At 52.4% G+C, this 18082-nt stretch overlaps 1 protein-coding gene across 1 annotated transcript; it reads right to left on the bottom strand.

Annotated features, from left to right (window-relative positions):
- Nucleotides 1–3704: 3704 nt before the first annotated feature.
- On the bottom strand, nt 3705–5611 carry LOC141744344 (transcription cofactor HES-6-like). Its single transcript, XM_074590037.1, has 4 exons — nt 5561–5611; nt 5004–5099; nt 4780–4858; nt 3705–4150 (listed from the first exon to the last, which is right to left on the bottom strand). The coding sequence occupies exons 1-4, from the start codon at nt 5609–5611 to the stop codon at nt 3705–3707; spliced, it is 672 nt and encodes a 223-aa protein (XP_074446138.1).
- Nucleotides 5612–18082: the final 12471 nt, after the last annotated feature.

The following is an 18082-nucleotide window of genomic DNA, read 5'->3' as shown; positions in this document are numbered from 1 at the left end:
TGTCCCAGCCCTGTGTGTGCTGGGCGAGATGGGATGCATCTTGTGACCGCTGCTGGCAAACAGGTCTGTCTGGCCGTGCCCATGCCGAGGAATCTGGTCTGGGTGCCTGCCTTGGCCGTTTCCAGCCTGCACATCAGGTGAAGACCTGGGTGTGCAGCATCCCCGCCGTCTGTGCCTCCAAACCCCCGGTGCCCCGGGCGTGCAGTCCCAGCTGGCAGTGGTGGAGCACTCTTGAAGGCGCTGGGGGACCGAGCCCTGGGCTGCGCTGTGGCACCCCCAGCAGCCGTGAGACGCAACTGCTGGCACCTGCTGCAGATGTGAAAATAGCATCTGTACGGATCCTGCTGCTGTGTCCATAATGTGCGTGATGGTGCAGCTCCAAACACTGATTTATGAGGACAGTGCTATCTCCTCTGCATTAGCCAGCTGGCTGGGGGAGCTTCTCTATGCCTCCTTTTTCCAGGGGAGGAGATGGCTGTGGGTGGCAATGTGTTTTTCAGTTGTCAATGGAGAGGTGCCTATATTGAAGAGCAAAGTATCACTGCTCTTGTACAGCCCTGGTTTTGATAAAACCGGGTGGGTTTGAAGTAAATACAGAGTTCCTTTGTCAAACACACGTAATAACTGCAATTTGTGTATATGAAGCGCTATGAGTAACCTCCTGCCTTTCTGAAGAAATGTTTTCTTCACTGAAAACTAGTGACTCGCAGTGGATTCCTGCAGCATTAGTTGGATACGTGACAGGGAGATCATATAAAAGGTCACCATCGGTTTGAAGTCAAGGCAATGAAAAATGAGTGTCTCGTACTAAAACTGTTCCTGGAGATTGTTGGCCAACTATTGCAGTCTCACTTTTCTATTTTTAAAACTCTCTCACCAGCTGCGATGTGACCCTTCCCTCCACACCCACAACAGGAAAAAAACCCTTACTGATCAGAAACAGGAAATAATAAAACTCCCTAACCACAAAGTATTCTCAAACACACAAAGTAAACAAGCAGAAATGGTGAGAAATACATATTTCCCACTGATCTCTTTTCAGCACGGTAACCATAGCTGGTAATTATAGTCACTGGGGAGTTACAGCTCCTGGGGGAAAGTATGTTTTTAAGTTGATGCTGTTGAACTATAGCGAAATATTTTCATCGCAGCCTCTCCCAGTGTAACAATAAGGTGGCCACAAGTGCCATGAGATGCATTACTGACACCATCTAGAAGTTAATGAAAACTTCAGGCTCCATCTGCTCCTCCTTCCTGCCCCGCTGGTGTGCAGACCCCAGCACTGGGCAGTGGAGGTTCCTCTGGTGGGTCCAGCCATGGGGGCTTGTGTGGCACGGGGGCTTTATCTAAACTCAGCAATATGCCTGATCATAAACTGGGGAGGTCTTTAGTGTCTTTCCTCTTTCAGGATTTTGCGGTTTGCTTTGCCTGAATGTTTTCCCTGGGAGTATTCTGTGTGCTTTGCTGCTTTTCACAGAATCACAGAATGGTGGGTGTTGGAAGGGACCTCTGGAGACATCTAGTCCAACCCCCTGCCAGAGCAGGGTCACCCAGAGCAGGTTGCACAGGAACGCGTCCAGGCGGGTTTTGAATGTCTCCGGAGACGGAGACTCCACCACCTCTCTGGGCAGCCTCTTCCAGTGCTCTGCCACCCTCAAAGGAAAGAAGTTCCTCCTCATGTTGAGATGGAACTTCCTATGTTCCAGTTTGTGCCCATTACCTCTTGTCCTGTCCCTGGGCACCACTGAAAAGAGCCTGGCCCCATCCTCCTGACACCCACCCTTTAAGTATTTATAAGCGTTGATAAGATCCCCCCTCAGTCGTCTTTTTTCCAGACTAAAAAGACCCAAATCCCTCAGCCTTTCCTCATAAGAGAGGTGTTCCAGTCCCCTAATCATCTTGGTAGCTCTCTGCTGCACCCTCTCCAGCAGTTCCCTGTCCTTCTTGAGCCGGGGAGCCCAGAACTGGACTCAGCACTCCAGATGCAGCCTCACCAAGGCAGAATAGAGGGCAGAAGAGGCAGAAGAGAACGAGTCAACCTGCTGGCCACACTCTTCTTGATGCACCCCAGGATGCCATTGGCCTTTTTGGCCACAAGGGCACATTGCTGGCTCATGGTAATCCTGTTTTCCACCCGGACTCCCAGGTTTTCCGTGGCCCCAGCTGCTCAGGTTGCCCCAGCTCCCATCCTCATCTGGATTTTTGTGGTAGGATGATTTGGATGTATCTTCTGGACTGGTGGTCACTCCAGAGGTTCCCATCAGTAAAGGGGGACGTCCTAATTTTCAGGCAGAGGATGGAAGCGGAGGTTGTGGTAAGATCTGTACAATTCCGTGTTGTTACCTGCCTTCTGACCCCACAGCCGAAGAAACCTGCCTTGCCTCCGGGCAGCCATGTGTAGGCCAGTTGTTTCTCCTGCCACCTGTATGCCCCTGCTCCTAATGACTTTTCAAGAGGGCTGGATGAAAGGGAGAGCTTCACAGAAAAAGATGCTAAACTCAGAGGGTGATAGTTTTCACTCCTTCGGCACATCATCAAATAGATCTCGCTGCATAATGAGCCCCTCTGAACTGGGGGTCCATTAATTAGTATGCGCGGTGTTTGTTTAAGAGCTCCTTGCTCTTTTATTTGAACTGTGAAGAACTTTTAACTACCTTTGAGATGAAAAACTGGGACCAAATGTTGTCAACAAGCCGAGCAGATTTGTCCCAGTCTCCCTGGTCCAATTTGCAGGGAATTTCACCTTCTGCCCTTTAGATTCTCTCTGCGATTCCTTTATAAGTAAAAGCCAAAGCATTGATCCAGGCTGATAAACCCAACTCCTGATTTCTTTCATAACTTTTTAAGTGTTACTGCGATCTGGGGGATCCTGTCTGTGTGCGTGGTGCACACTGCTTTTTCTACAAAGCATCAGGGGCAAAACCCAAACCATCTCTTTCAACTGCGTTTAGGAAAAAACATTTGTGAAAGAAGAAAACAAAAGCAGATCCCCAGTTATTGTTTATTCAGAGCAGACAGGACGAGGCTGGGAGAAATATCAGTCGTTACCTTCCAAATGTTTATTTAGAACTTTTAGTTACAAACAAAAAAAATAATCCCTAAATTTAACTATATGTAAGATACATATATACACGTAGGTCACTAGTTTAACAGCCGTGTCAGGATGTCCTGGCGGCTGGGAACAGCACAGCCACCAAGTCTCTCCCTTTCTCTCTCTTTTTTTTTCTAACCACTGCAGCATTTTTACAAGAATCTGAACTGGAATCTCCGACAGCTGCACAGGGATAATGATAAAAATAAGAAGCAGAAGGGATCGGCCATTTTTCCAACGAAGTGATCTCAGTGGCGTACGTGAGATCTGGGAGGTAAGCTTGATGCCAGAGAGAGTCACTGCTTGTTGCCTTGCATTTTTATTAATAGGAAGTTAATTATTTTAAGAATGTAAGACAAGAAAGCTACATAATTAATATACACTAAAGAGCATGAGAGGTGTCTATACAATAATTTAGATGTATTAAATAAATAAAAAATAATAGCAGCCTTCTACAATGCAGGCTACACATAGGTTTACTTCGGCTTGAAGTACCCTGGTCTTTAGTACACCTACAGGAACAGACTTGCTCCACAAGTGTTTTAAAGAAACATATCTATAAGATACATACGTAAGAGTGTCTAAGGTTAGGATAAACATTTTAAAATACACTTTACCACGGTCTCCACATATCTAATGACCCCATTGTAGGGTTGTTATGGGAAAAATTTGGCTGCAGGACCTGTCTGGGAGGCGCAGCATCGACCTGGCTGAAAACTGCCAGCGACGGCAGCTGGAAGGAATTTTTCAAAGCCTGCTTGTTCTCCGCTGGGTAGAAGCGCTCCTGTGAGGGGTGTGTGCCCCGAGTGCTCCCCTTCGGGCTCAGGGGGCTCTTGGGGGTCAAGAGAGGCTGCTGAGATGGGCTTGAAGACCTCAATGCTGCTTTACATGCGTCTTCTCCAGACCTGGGTAAGGATTTCAGCAGGTGGTTTAGCAGGCGCGCCCCAAGGGTCTTGTCCATCCACTCGCAGGTGAGGAGGAGGTTGTGCACCTCGTGCATGCACTGGATGTACCCGGTGCTGTACCTCTGCTGGGCTTCCAGACCCACTTTGGAGTCGGCTGTGTTGGAGAGGAGACGAGGGGAGTTGGTGAGCGAGTAAAAGCCACCCGGCACGTTCCTGCTGAAAAGCATTCACCAGGCATGGTCTCCCGGGGGGCTCGTTGACTGGGCTGACTATGGGCTGACTGGAGTTTACTATAAGGTGAATCCAACCAGGGGAGTGGTGGAATCCCCATCCCTGGAGGTATTTAAAAAATGGGTAGACATGGTGCTTAGGGACGTGGTTTAGTGGTGGCTTTGGCAGTGTCAGGTTGATGGTTGGATTCGACGATCTTAAAGGACCCTTCCAACCTAGATGATTCTATGATTCTATGAGTCGCCTGCAGGGCACAGGGGGAAGGTGGTGCAGGACATGAGCCACCCAGGCAGGCAGCCCCTGTGTCCTGCTGCCCACTGCCAAGAGCAAAACTAGACCAAAAATCAGAAAGCGGCTCCGGAAGGAAAAGAAAAGTCCTTCTGTGGGTTGAGCAGTGCCCAGCTCCATCTCCCCATCTAGTGGAGAAAGCCAAACCCCAGCAGCCCGGGCCTCAGCAGGTTTGAAAGATGCTTTTGCCAAGCTGCCAGTGGATTAAACCTGCTGTCAGCATCCTGCCCTGCTGTCAGCATCCTGCCCCGACCGGGCACTCACCCATCAGCTTGTTGCTCTGGATGTTCTGGAGGTGCTTCACCGTCATTTCGAGGATGTCTGCTTTTTCCAGTTTAGACTGCTGATAAGGAAAGAGGGCAGCGGTTAGAGGCAATGAAGGGTTTGTACCATGCCCAGTTTCCCAAAAGAGAGAGACACCCCCCTCGAAAAAAACCCAATCCCCCACCAGCAAAAGGACAAAAAGCAGCATAAAAATGAGCACTTACATCCAGGTGAAACGCACCCACAACGGTCTCCTTCAGCTGGTCCAAGCAGTTATTAATCCTTTCCCTTCGCTTCCGCTCAATGAGGGGTTTCCTTAACTGGCAGAGAAAAGAAAAAGAGGAGGAAAAATTGCAGCTGATTTTTTTTTTTTTTTTCCTTCCTCTCCCTGCTGCAGTTCAGCGAGGGCAGAGCGCCCCATCCCCTGTGGGAAGCCGGGGCAGGGTGAGGGGACGCTCGGCAGGGACAAGGCACGGCTGGAGAGTGCTCTGTCTCCAGCTCTGGTCATGGCCTGTTGTCCCTTAGATGGTATCAGCTCCCAGTTCTCTCACTTCCACTCTATTTTAAGCAGAGCTTACCCCAATGAAACACAGAGAAGCCTTTCTAAGGCGGAGAAAAGAAGCAGAAAAACCACCCACACGGCTAAAATTCAGAGAAAGCACCACTATATATATAGAAAAAAAATTGTCCCCTTTCTTTATCCCAGCATCAGCCAGCGCCCGTAGCCCTGGCACTCGGGGTTCAGGTGCTACGCGTGGGGCTGCCGTCGGAGGGGACCTACCTTTCTCTCCTCCTTGGTGCTGGCCAGCTTGTGGGTGGCTGTGGCCGTCATTGTAATCCAGGCCGTGCGCCCCACGCGCCGGGAGGATGGGTCGGGAAGGGAAGGAGGCACTCGGGCAGTGGGTCGCTCCCGTTGTTCCCCCACGGGCTCTTTGCTGCTGGGCTGCTCCTCTGCTGTATTTATAACCCAGAATTAGCATGTGAAAGGGGGCTTTCCTTGGCGGGACTTCTTTTCCCACACGAGGGGTCGAGCCCGGAGGTTTGTGGCCATCAATCAAAGCTGACAGGTCACTGCTTCTTTTCAATGACCACGCCGGCCCCCCCAAACGGCGACAGATGTCCAGCCTCTGACGCCGGGCTTTGCAGGGATCTTTTGTTAGGGAAGAAGGGAAGGAAAATGGGCCCGCTCTGAGCAGCTTGCATGGCTCCTTGCTCAATTTGCACAGATTCCCAGGGAGGGAAACAATAGCCGGGAAGCGGTTGCGTTACACCTGGGAAAGTGCCTTCTACCCATCTTTTTTTCCCCTCTGTCTCCTCTTTTTACCTGCTAAACCCAAGCCCCGGCCATTTTGCATCTTTGAAGCAGCCTCTTAATTTAATAATAGTGTACTTGAGCGAGGAGTTCCTGCTCCCAGGAATTATTATTACAAGGTAACGATCATCGATTAAAAACTGTTGACAGCAGACGCCCGTAGGAGCATTGTTTCCATTGCAGAAATCCTCTAGGGAAAACACGGGAACTTTATTTACCTCTTGGGAACCCAAATGCTCTGTTGCACACAAATGGATGTAGGAAATATGCAGCTCTTCTAGTTTTTGGCTGATATGTAGAATTTAATATTAAACTTAGAGGCTGTTGCAGATGCAAACGAACCTAGAGGTGAGTTAGTCCTATAGGTTTTTACTCCTTTGATTTCCCCCCTGCCCCGTGCTGCAGGGAGGCTTGGGTGGCTTTGGGGGGAAGGGTGTTTTTGTGCTGGCTCCTCTGAAATGCTGGTGCAGGAGGAGCCGGGCCTTTGGAGGAGACTTGGCACAGGATGAGAATGCACTTTTATGCTTCCTCACTTCTGCCTGGTCTGGGGGGTCTGGAGGGGGAGAGTATGAGGGCGTTTTTCATGACCGTGCTTTTGCTTTCTGACGGTCGCTTTGCTAATGAGCAGGATTTGGCAGTGGCCTGTTGAGTCCCCCAGGTGAAGCCCTTTGGGTTGGTGTCGAATGTGTCACCTTATTGAAGTGGAGAGGAAGCGGCTGCAGCGGTTCAGAAGCACCGCGAGCCGGCCCGATCTCTGTCAGTGGGATTTCCCAGCACCGCGGCTGCGGAGCCCTCTCCCCCGCTCCCCGGCCGTGGGTGGGGATGTACCCCGGAGATAAAAGCGAGGACATTGCGTCCCTTGCTTCAACGACGCGTGGGTGGGTGTTTGCCTGCGTGTAAATGCAAACATACTTGCAGCATGTCTGTACGCCCAGTTGCCGGGGCTCGCTGTGAAGTGGTGTCCACAGACGTGGCATCTTGCAGGCGGAGGTGGTCTTGGGGTGCAGTTACCTGGTTTTATAAGCGCCCTACTTGGCCAGGGCCTGATTCGGGCTGGTGTGGTTGTTGCACTGGGAGAGGAGGGTTTGGGAGGGGAAGGTTAATAACGTGTCCTTTGTGCCAGGAAAAGGGAGCAGGGATGGGCTCCCCGGCTCAGGTGTGTTCCCTGCCCAGGCAGCGAAAGGAGGTCCCACTGCTCCATGCAGGAGCCCCTCGTGCTGGCCAGCCCTGGCTGCGCACAAGCGAAGACTCCTTTGGTTTTTCAAGCTTTTTCCAGCCCAGCCAGGGAAGTAGAGTGTTGCTGGTATTTGAGGAAGGCGTAGCTGAGGCATCCGTATTGCCACTGACTCCATCAGCTTGGGGTGCAGGAGGCAGTGGGGGGCTGGGGCAGGGCTCTGCCCCGCACAGGGTAGGGGGGCACGGAGTGGGTGCACCCCCGGCTCTGGGCACTTTGCTGGTGCTGGAAACGTCTGCCCATCACCTGGGCACACAGTTTCTAGCTGGGTTTGGCTTGGGCGGTGGGTGGGGAAGAGGAGAAGTCCACCGTTCCCCTGCAAACACCACTCCACCAGCACCTTGCGCAGGAAGAGGCACCTTCCCAAGGCAGGCAGGGCAGCAGGGGGAAGCCTGAGACTTCTCCTGGCCCAACCCAGCATGGCAGAGGTGTCAGCAAATGCAGAACTGCCTAAAAGATCTGAAAAACATCTCCTGTGCCTATTGGCATCCCTCCCCAGCCGGGCACGGCTGCAGGGTGCTGTGTGTGTCCCCCATGTTGGTGGCCCAGGGGCTGGCCGGCCCCAGCTCCAGCAGGAAAGGTCTCTCTGGTCTCTGTGGTGGTGGCACCTCCTCCCTCGCCCTCCTTTTCTTCCTTGGCCTGGACTTGCTGCTTCTGCCTTACCCTCCCTCCGGCTTTTCTCGCTCTGTGAGGCGCTGCCAAGCTCCCTGGCGAGGGGGATGCTCAGCAAGAGGGTCACGCACAGGCTCCCCTGGCAAAGCGGCTTCCATGGAGCAAGCAGGCAGGGGGGGCTGGTGGGGAGGCAGTGGACGGCCAGGTGTGATGGGGGGCCAAGAACAGCATGGTGGCCCCCAGTTCCCAGCCAGGGTCCATCGTGCCCAACCCACCCAGGGCAGCTGAGCCCCCGGGCTCGGGGGGCGAGAGCCTTGGCTTGCGCACTGGCGTCTGCTCTGGGCGAGCTCATTTCAAGGTTCATTTGTAAGACAGCACAGCCGTGAAAAAGAAGAGCAGCTTTTGCTGTAAACAGTTATTTTACACCTCTCAGTCAGGGCAAAGGCCTTTATTTTGGAGGCGGCGGGGGGGTGGGCGGGAGAGCTGCCCTGGCTTTGGGGGAAGGCTGACATCTGTGCTGGGGATTGTCGGGACCCAACAGGCCAATGCAAATGAGCATTAAAGGGAGCTTTCTGCAAATTCCCGCTTTCCTTTTGCATTGCCCACTGCCAGGTTTCATTGAAAAGGGGATTCTCCTTCATAAACAAAGCCTCCCTTTTTCACTGGGCTTTCCAAAAAAAAAAAAAAGGGAAAGAGAAAGGGGTTAGCGCTGCTTGGAGTTCTCTTTTTTGCTATTTGTCTACACTTCACACCCTGGAGAAAGAAAACAACTTTTAACATCTGTTCCTGCACTTTTTAAGAGGGAAAGAAAGGCTCTTGAAAAGGGGGAAAGTGTGGCAGATGTTGGCAGGTTCCCTCCGACGCAGATGTCTTGCTCCGAAGAAAACTTTCTTTGGGGACTGGCAGCCAGGGCTCCTCTTTGACTCGGGACACGCGACTGCCTGGCGAACGAAGGGACGTGGGAAAGCACCAGCGAACAAAAGGGCTTATTCAAACAAACCTGAGAGCCGTGAACAATCTAATAACCAGCAGAGAAATGGTCAGTGGCCCCCGGCCCCGCCGGGGAGGGGTTCAGGGCAGCTGGGGGCCACGGGACCGGGGAATTTCCCCGCGTCCCCACGGCTGTGAGCAGGGGTGTCCCCTCCTTGCCCCCCGCCTGCTCCCTCTGGGGCATCCATCGTGGTGCTTTGGCCAGGGACCGTCCTTCTGGAGGTGTAAATGGTCTCAGCTGGCCGGCAGCCCCAGCTGTGCAGGAGCTGGCTGCCCCATGGCGGCAGCAGAGGAGGTGGAGGGCAGGTACCGGCCAGGCTGGGCTGTCCCACACCCCTGGCCAGGGCACCCGCGAGCCCCTCACCGGCCAAGGCAGCAGGAGAGGAGCAACCAGGGGACAGCAGGGATGTCTTTAATTAAGCTTTTAAAGAAAAGGTTCTGCCAAGGTAATGATAAAAAAAACCAAACAACCCCACCCAACCCTATTGATTAGGGCCAGTTGAAAGATCTTTGCGAAAATGGTTTTGAGGAAAGAAGATTTTTTTTTTAATGGAGAGAAAAAATTTTGAGAGAAAAAAGTATATTTTCTGCGAACCTCTTGTTCACCCTTTCCCCTTCTCTCGGGCTGTTGAAATAAAAAGATTTAAAATAAGTTTTTGCCATGAAAGCTGGTAATATTTCTGTCTAGGCGCTTCATAGGAACAAAGTGAAAAGCCTAGAGAAAAGGGAGCAGAGCCAAGAAAATTCCCATAAGAAAGTAACTAATTCTGTGTAGCCGTTAAAGCTGAGGAACTCTGTGATTATTTTGTTCTGCCTTATCTCTATCCCAGTCCATTTTGTCCAGGCTGTGGGCAGGGCAGAGCTGCTCCTGCTGGCGAGGGCAGCCTTGTGCTGGAGGAGGAAGCCCGGTGTGATGGAACTGTGTTGCCTCTTTGGAGGTCGAGCACTGGTGCGAGCACCTCAAACCCTTGCTGTGGGTGTCCCCCATGTTTCTCCTATCAGCAGAGCCCTCCCTGGATGGCGGCTGGAAGCCTCGGTGGGGCTGAGGAGCCCCATGCTGCAGGAAGGGTGCTGCGTGTCCCCAGAGACCCGTGCACCTGCCCAGGCTCGTCCCTCTTGCGACTTGGGGTGATGCTGTGGGCACCAGTTCACAACCTGGCAGGACTCACCGGGAGGGCTGTGCAGCGCTGGGGTGGCCTCTGGGTCCAACCCAGGCCCCTGGCTGGTTAACGAAACTGCCTCATTAACACAGCTGGGCCTTTTGCAGGGATGGATTTGCCATGGGAGACTGGGAGGAGGGATGCCACCCGCTCTGGAGCACGTGCGGTTCACAGCAGGACCACTCCATCCCCTCTCCTGTCCGGGCTGAGGGTGCATCAGGACTGGATTTGTCCCCAGTTAAGTGCTTGACCCTCTTCTGAGGTGCCTCTGCTGGCTGGGGGTGGGAGCATGGGTCCCTGGCCCGCAGGAGGTGCCGGCGGGCAGGGATGCTCGGGGTGTCCTGCCCCATCCAGCACTCCCAAGCTGTGTGTGGGTTTGCTGGCTCTGCTTTTATTATAGCAGCTTGGCTTTCCGCACAGGCGGTACCGCGGGGTTTGCGTGGCCAGGAGCAAAGTGCAGGCTGGGGAGCGGCGGGAGCGGGCAGGGTAAGGCGGGGGCATCGGCACGGGGAGCAGGTCGGCCCCAACGTGCAGCCTCCGCACCCACGCTGCCTCCCTCAGGGACGGGCTCCCCACCCGCCCCGCCGTAAGCAAACACTCACCGAGGAGAGGCTGTTTTTACAGGGGCTTTAGTCATTATGAATAAAGAAAGAGGGGTTTGTCTGGGTTTTTCAGAACGTCAGTTCGGGTCCAAGGTTGAGGTTTAAAAATGAGGGGTAAAGCTCTCCTTTAGAAGGTTTAAATCTGGAGGTTTCTCGAGAGCTGTAAATCCCAAGCAGCCCGTCCCGAAGCCCTGTGTCGCCCAGGGGTGGTTTTCTCCCAGAATGTTACAGCAGGAGAGGAATGCGAGGAGCAGCAGGACGTGCCAGCGCGGTGACTGGCTGCGCCGGGTCCAGGGGGTGCAGGCGGTGCCTGGGCGGGCAGGCTGGATCCCGGCACACAGGCACCTCGACCGCAGCTGCTCGGAGATTACTCATGGTTGGATTGGCCCGGGGGGACCAGGGCTACGTCTCCAGACTGGCCTCGGTTCGGGATGTTGTACCCGCCACGTCCCGTCTCAGGCTGGTGCAGCGGGAGCCACGGCAGGACTGCATGTCCCGCAGCCCGGCCAGGACAGGAGAGCGCTGGAGATAAGCTGGGGCAGTAAAGCAAAGGATGATTTAGCTATGCTTGGGGCGTGGAGAAGAGCGTTTGGAGTCATTTGCTATTATAAGGAGAGCCGGCTGAGAGCGCAGCCCCGATGCAACAGACGCCATCCACGATGGGACACGGAACCGAAGGCACCAAACAGCTTGCGGCTGTGATGGGAAAGCTGCTCCAGACACCCTTTGCATTGGAAGGCTGTATCGGTTAAATCCTTGGGGCTGGGGTGACGCTGTCTGTACCAGGAAACCGTTTTTGGCGGAGAGCTGGGAGGCACTGGGGTTTGTGGCTGGGTGAGAGTTGTGTGGCAAGCGGGGAAGAGGCAGAGGGGATCTGGGAGATGAGTCTTGGTGTCTATGGTCAAGTGGTGGCCTGTCAAGGCAATGTCCTATGCAATTCAGCATGGTGTAGACAGGGCTAGGAGCATAGCTGGAGGCTCACGTGCTCCAAAGACATTTCCAGGTGGAGAGAGAAAGGACATATATGGCATTGGACAGTGCTACCTGCCATATTTTTGCCGTAGGGGAAGTCCAGCTCCAGAAGCAGCATTGGGTGTCTTCTGGAAATTCTATTGAGGTTTCTCCATCTGGCTCCTTTACTGCGTGCACCAAACCTCTCTAGACCCCATTCAGCTTCCTCGGTACCAGCTGGCTCTACCATCTTTGGGAGTGGACTCCTGGGATAGGAAATAATTACAAGGCTGGCACCAGCTGAGTAATTCTCAGCTTTTCTTTCACACACCCCCATCTAGCCTTCATGTTAAGGATCAGCTGATGCTCAAGACGTCTCCTGTCTGGCGGGTTAGTAGTGCTCCCGGCCCCGGAGGAAGGCTTATCTGCTGCCTCGCAGCCAGAAAGCTGCTGCTTGCAACACAGCTCCTCGGCCAAGAGCGCCTTATAGGAAGAAGAAAATCTGATAAGCCATGTGGGTGGTGACAGGCTGATAAAGGTTAGCCCCTTGCCTGTGCCGAAGTGGTGGTATGAGGGGTCGGAGAGATCCGAGCTTGATGAGGAGAGTGTAGGGGGCTTCGAGGGAGCATTCTGGGGGCATTCTTGAACTGTCCTCATGGGGCATCCCAGGAGTTGTTTCATTCAGGAGGGCAGCTCTGGGCTTTCTCACACTCCGTGTGTGTATAATGTTACCAGATGTTCCCTGATAACAAGCCTCATTTATAATGCAGCAAGTGTTTAGTTTATTCAGTAAGCTTTACTTTCACAGCAACATGGGTCCCTGGCTCCCCAGGCATCGGAACCCAGGGCTCAGGACCTGTATCCCATCCCCTGCCCATCCCATATTGCAGCCCCTGCACACCCCATGTACCCAGCCCCCTGCACAACCCGTATCCCACCCCCTGCCCCATCCTGTATCCCATCCCCTGCACACCCCATATACCCATCCCTTGCACATCCCATATCCCAGTCCCTGCCTATCCCATATACCCAGCCCCTGCCCATCCCATATTCCAGCCCCTGCACATCCCGTATCCCAGGCCCTGCACACCCCATATACCCAGCCCCTGCACACCCCATATACCCATTCCCTGCCCATCCCATATTCCAGCCCCTGCCCATCCCGTATCCCATCCCCTGCACACCCCATGTACCCATCCCCTGCCTATCCCATATCCTAGCCTCTGCACATCCCGCACAGCCTGTTTCTTCTTAGCTTCTCATTTCTGGAGGCCACTGGAAGATCTTCAGCGTTCCACCTTTGTGAGACAAATATCTCTTCTGCAACTGTGAGTAAATGTGGCTTTCGTCACGGCATGGCCATGTGCCAGCAGCAACTTTCTTTTTATAGTAGGTGCGTATACGTGTGCTGCCACCACATCCTGACCCCGTGTCAGCACGAAGGAGGCCGGTCGTCGCTGATGCTGTGCAGGGAGAGCGACGGGCAGCCCTCCTGTGGCATGTTGTCCTGGCCCGTGGGTACTTCGGCTGCCGCTGCGGGGACAGCAGGATGGCTGGGAGGGCACCAGGCTTTTCAGTGGTGTTTCCGACATGCTGCTGGTTTCTGGTGCTGCAGGGCTGGGGTTGCAGCACCTGAGGAAGTGGGGAAACACTCGCTCCATTTTTTTTGCACTTGCTGGTTCGGTGTCGGCGCAGCCCGGCTGCTGCTGGGACAGCAGAAAACACAGGGGTTTAGGATGGGAGGGTGCGAGCCGCAGGGGCTCTGCTCTTCGTGAGCCAAGTCTGGCCGGGATTGTACATCAAATCACACCCTGCTCTCCAAGCTAATTTTTCTGTATCCATATTGTTGTATCTAAATTCTTTAGCAATTAAAGCAAAAAGGTTTATACTGATTTTTTGTTTTATAAATACTGCCTGGTTTTAAACATGTCTCTCTGCTCTTTAATTTATTCATATTTTTTTTCCCTTTCCAAATATATCCAGGAGACCATCCTTTTTACAGGGATGAGGATTTCTTATTCCTTTGGAGGGCGTAGGAAGTCCTGCTAGCTCTTGGGTCGCAGTCACTCAGTGGAGGGATGCCCACAGCCCCTGCGGGGTGAGGAGCAGTCAGGAGCCGCGAGAAGGTGGGTGATGCTCCACAAGAAGGTGGGTGATGCTCCACAAGCCAGTCTGGGATGGGGAAAAGCAGAGATTGCACTTGTTTCAGCTTCTCCATAATGAGGCCTTTAAAAAATAACAACAAACCCCCACTGTCACAAGCCTCTTTTTCTTTCTTGTCTGTTTTTAACATCAGGAGTTGTGCCCTGGGTTTGCTCTTTTTTAAAAAGCAAAAAAGGCCACAACACACAGGAGGGAGCTCCCCAAGGAGTTTTCCAGAAGAATATCTGCGATCAGATGGGTGTTTTGTTGTGCTTTAAAGGTGACATTTCCTCCCATTTCCCTGTTCCTGGTTTGTACGTATACACACGTGCAGACAGCAACTCATTTGTACACCTGAACACGTGAGATTTTCAGAAGATACAAATTTCACCATAGAATTGAGTAGATGATGTTGTTTTCGAGGGTGCCCAGTGAATCCAGCGGAGCTGGGGAGAGGGGGCTCAGCCCTTCCCTGAACCAGCGCCTGACTTTGAAGGTGGGGGACAGGCAGAGCTCTGGAGTGTCCCCCTCCACATGAGCCAGGGTTCCCGTTGGGAGGAGGAGGAAGAGGAGGAGGAGTGGCACAGAAAACCTTTGGAGAGTCTCGGGGAAGGTATTTGCTAGAGTTGCTCAACACAGATTTAAGTGTCGAGCGGCGTTGCAATGGCTCCTGTGTTAAGTCAGCCCTGAGACGGAACCTGGCTGAAGAGCAGCACCCAGCCCGTGCCATTCGCTGCAGCAGTTTTCTGCTGCAAGAGCTGGTAGTCTGATTTCTGCAAAGTCCTTTGAAGGGGTAAAGCGCCAAGTAAGTGCCTAGCAGCGTTATCCAGGGGCTGTGGGCTTCCAAGCTTAAGGGGCGCTACTTAAATATGAACTGGGTTAGTAAACTTGGTTCATAATTTCTTTAAAATGTAAAAGAACAGGGAAAGCATCGGAAAAACCCCTCCACCAGTCGTTTTGGTAATGCTGAGCCTGAGGAAGAGTCACTGAAAGAAGGCAGCTCCCCGGAGGATGAGCAATTGGCTTCCAGTTCCCCGGCTTTCAACCTTAACCTGCCACATAACCAGGGAACACCTTTCTCCTTCAACAATTTTCTGGTTTAGAACTGATTTGGTAAAAGCAGGAGAATAAAAGTGCTGAGAAATAAGAGAAGAAAAGCAGTCCTTTCGGAGAGATCAGTGGGTAAATGCAGGCCGGTAGAGAAAGCTCTTCTTCAGCGTCTCTTCTCCCAGCGCCTCGGGAGGGGGTTAGGTGGCAGCTGGCCCTTGTGGGGACACGTGGAGGGAGGCCGGCTGGCGGGGATGACGGCCATGCACCCGTGTCGGGTGACCGTCGCCCACCGAGAGCACCCGCGTGGGCTGCTGGCCTGGGGGGACACGCGTGGGTTCCTGGAGCGGGGCTGGCTCCTGCCATTGCTCGCAGCGCACGTGTTACAAGGGTGAAAACTAAAGGCTCCTGCCAATAAATCGAATATCCTTTTTTAATCCTTTCACCAGTGTTCACAGCCTCATGTCTTTCTTGCATGATTTGGGATTTGTAGATGTATTTGCTGCCAGTTTTATTGAATATAAATAATATATATTGAATATATATAACCAGTTCTTAGCCTTTTTTTTTTTTAACTCAGAAAGTACATTATTTTACAGCTCTGTTTTTCAGGGTGACTTGTGTTATTTCCTTTGATGTTTACCATACTGATGGAAATCTAGTTTTAGCTTTACTAGTAGAAGCTGGCTGGAATGGATGCTGCGCTTTACAGATAACTTTCAATTGCTCCACACTAATAAAAAGTTTATTAAAAGGACGTGGTTCTGCAGAATGACACGCTGCTCTTCTTGCTGTCTAGGAAAGGAATTTGCAACAGATTTTTTTTTCCTTATGATTCTTCTGGCAATTGTTTTTCTTTTCTGGTAATTGTTACATGCTACCCTTAGTTCTTGTGATTTGCAACAGTATTTTTTAAATGTGTTTTAAATCTGACATGGCACCTTGAATTGAGGATAAATCATAGCATCCCTGTGAGAAAAAAGGAAAAACAACCCTGAAGCCGGTATGGATGACATTTGCATTTACTTGTACTTTCTACTGTAAATAGGATTGGGGTGGGGGGTAGAGTTTGTTCATTACGTGTTAATTGAATGAACTGAAAGGTAACAAAATGCTCACAAAGACGTTTCTTTGAGGGAAGCTTCCAGAGCCTGCAACGCACATCCCCAGCCAGTAACGGGTGAAAGGCAGTTTCAGGAGCCGTCACGGGCACTTGTGAAACCCAGGTGATTAAATTCAGCCACTTCAGCTCGGTCCAAAGTCCGTGGAAAGACTCGGGGTTCTCATTCTTACAAACTTTAAGTAGAAGATATTTGGCTTAATTTAGAAGTTACTAGTCCTAATATTTCCTCCCTAAAGCTTTATCCCTGAAACACTTTCTCAGGGACCAGGAACGCGGGCTCCGGGCTCTGAATCGCACCAATTCACGCCCAATTTAAACGTAAGCTGGATGGTGTTATGTTCTTTCCTCTTTGTATATTTGTAAAGGCAGCTGACAAGAACACCCAGATTATTTTTTCAGATGGTCTGTGTCGTGCTGATTGAGCTGGCAGGAACACCTCCATCCCACCCCATGGCCAGGTGGTGAGATGCCCGAGGTCCGGGCAGTTATTTCTGCCTCTCTGCTCCCTGACCCCCTTTCCTAGGATGATTTGGGCTCTTTGTGCAAATTGGGGTTCGGCCGGGGAGCTCTCACGTGTTGCGCCATTGCCAGGAAAAGGCGGCGTGGGGCTTTTTCGTAGGAGGGACATTTGCCTTGCATGGGATTGTGCCCGTTTGGGTGGTGACTTCCAAAAGCACGTGGCGGGCTGCAAAACCTGGGGGGATGCCGTGCGAGACATGACGAGGGGCACCAGGACCTGCCCCGAGGGTAGTGTAGTGGGAGAGATGAGGAAACATCCTTCAAAGGGAAAGGGTGTTTCTATCTACTTCGTTGCAGCCCTGGAAAAGAGATAAACCAGGTGATGAGTTACTTCCCCTGTGCAAAGTGGTGAGGAAGAGGAGGGTGCAACAGACGGATTTAAGAAATAAGCCTCGAATCCCGGCAGTGAGGTGGGACAGAGTGCCCCGGGGTTGCTGGGGACCTACTTTGAAATCACATTTGAATCGCCGATCTCTGGAGGAAACCAGCCCACCGTGAGTGACATCCTGCGGGCGGGATGCTGTTGCAGGGATGTCTGGGCCCCACCTGGATTTTGGCTGAGCCTCAGGAGCCCGTGGTGCTCTCGGCAGCCTCCATCGGCTCTTGGGCTCCAGGACAGGGGAGGGATGCCGGCCTGGGAGATCCGCTGCTGCCATGCAGGGGCCAGCATCCCCCACGGGGCACCGCGGCCCTGCGTGGGGTACGGGCAAGGGAAGAGAAGGGGTGGGCAAAACAGAGCTGCTCGAAGGAGGATTAATTTCTCAGGGTGGCGTATTATTTTTCCCCACCATTCGCTGGTGTGGGATGGTGGTTAGGGGAGCTGCACGCAGGTTGCAGAGCTCACTGGGAGCCCAAACCAGCAGCAAAAAGCCCTGGGATCCCCCCATTCAGCTGGCCGTCCCTCCTGAGCACAGTGCCCCAGGACTTGCCTTTCCAACTGCCTTTTTTTTTTCCAGTGAAGCAACTGGGATTTTTTGATCCTGTTTATTCACTTCCTAATTTGCAAGAATTAATTAATTCACGATGGATGTCTCAGTCATGGCTGTGATTTACCGAATTGCTAGTGTACTAAGAGCTCTCTCACATGTTGAATTGAATTCCTGCTTCTAAGAGCTTAGGAAAATCATACTCTCTCTGCTCGGGGATTTCCTTGCGGTATACTACACAGGGATGATAATTACACTGAACTTGCATGAATTATTTTTTTCCAATGGTCATTTGTGAAGCAGTAGTATCTATTTTCCAGGAGCTGGTGTTGAATCCCTGTATACCGGCGCCTGCCTTTAATTCTTTCCTCTCACTAGTCAGTACCCTGAGTATTATCTGTTTAAACTTGAATGTTTTTAGCATAATTAGTGGTTAACAATTTGAACTCAGACGTACACACCCTTTCCACGTTGGCTTTGGAAACAATTATTCCCAGCTGACAAGCGGGATATACAAATGCCCAACGTTTCGCCGGCCGCGTGCCCTGGGCCCAGGCTCGCAGGGAGAACCATTCCCCTCTGTCACCCTGCACAGGCAGCGCGTCCCCCTGCCCGCTCTGGGTCCAGAGCCGCTTCGTCTCCTATGTCTTGATGTAAGAGCAAGTATACATTTGGGGGATATAAG

The sequence above is a fragment of the Larus michahellis genome, chromosome 6 (assembly GCF_964199755.1).
Source record: "Larus michahellis chromosome 6, bLarMic1.1, whole genome shotgun sequence".
NCBI classification, from domain to species: Eukaryota; Metazoa; Chordata; class Aves; order Charadriiformes; family Laridae; genus Larus; species Larus michahellis.
Note: the sequence above shows the minus strand (reverse complement) of the source record. Positions and strands in the feature narration are given on the sequence as shown.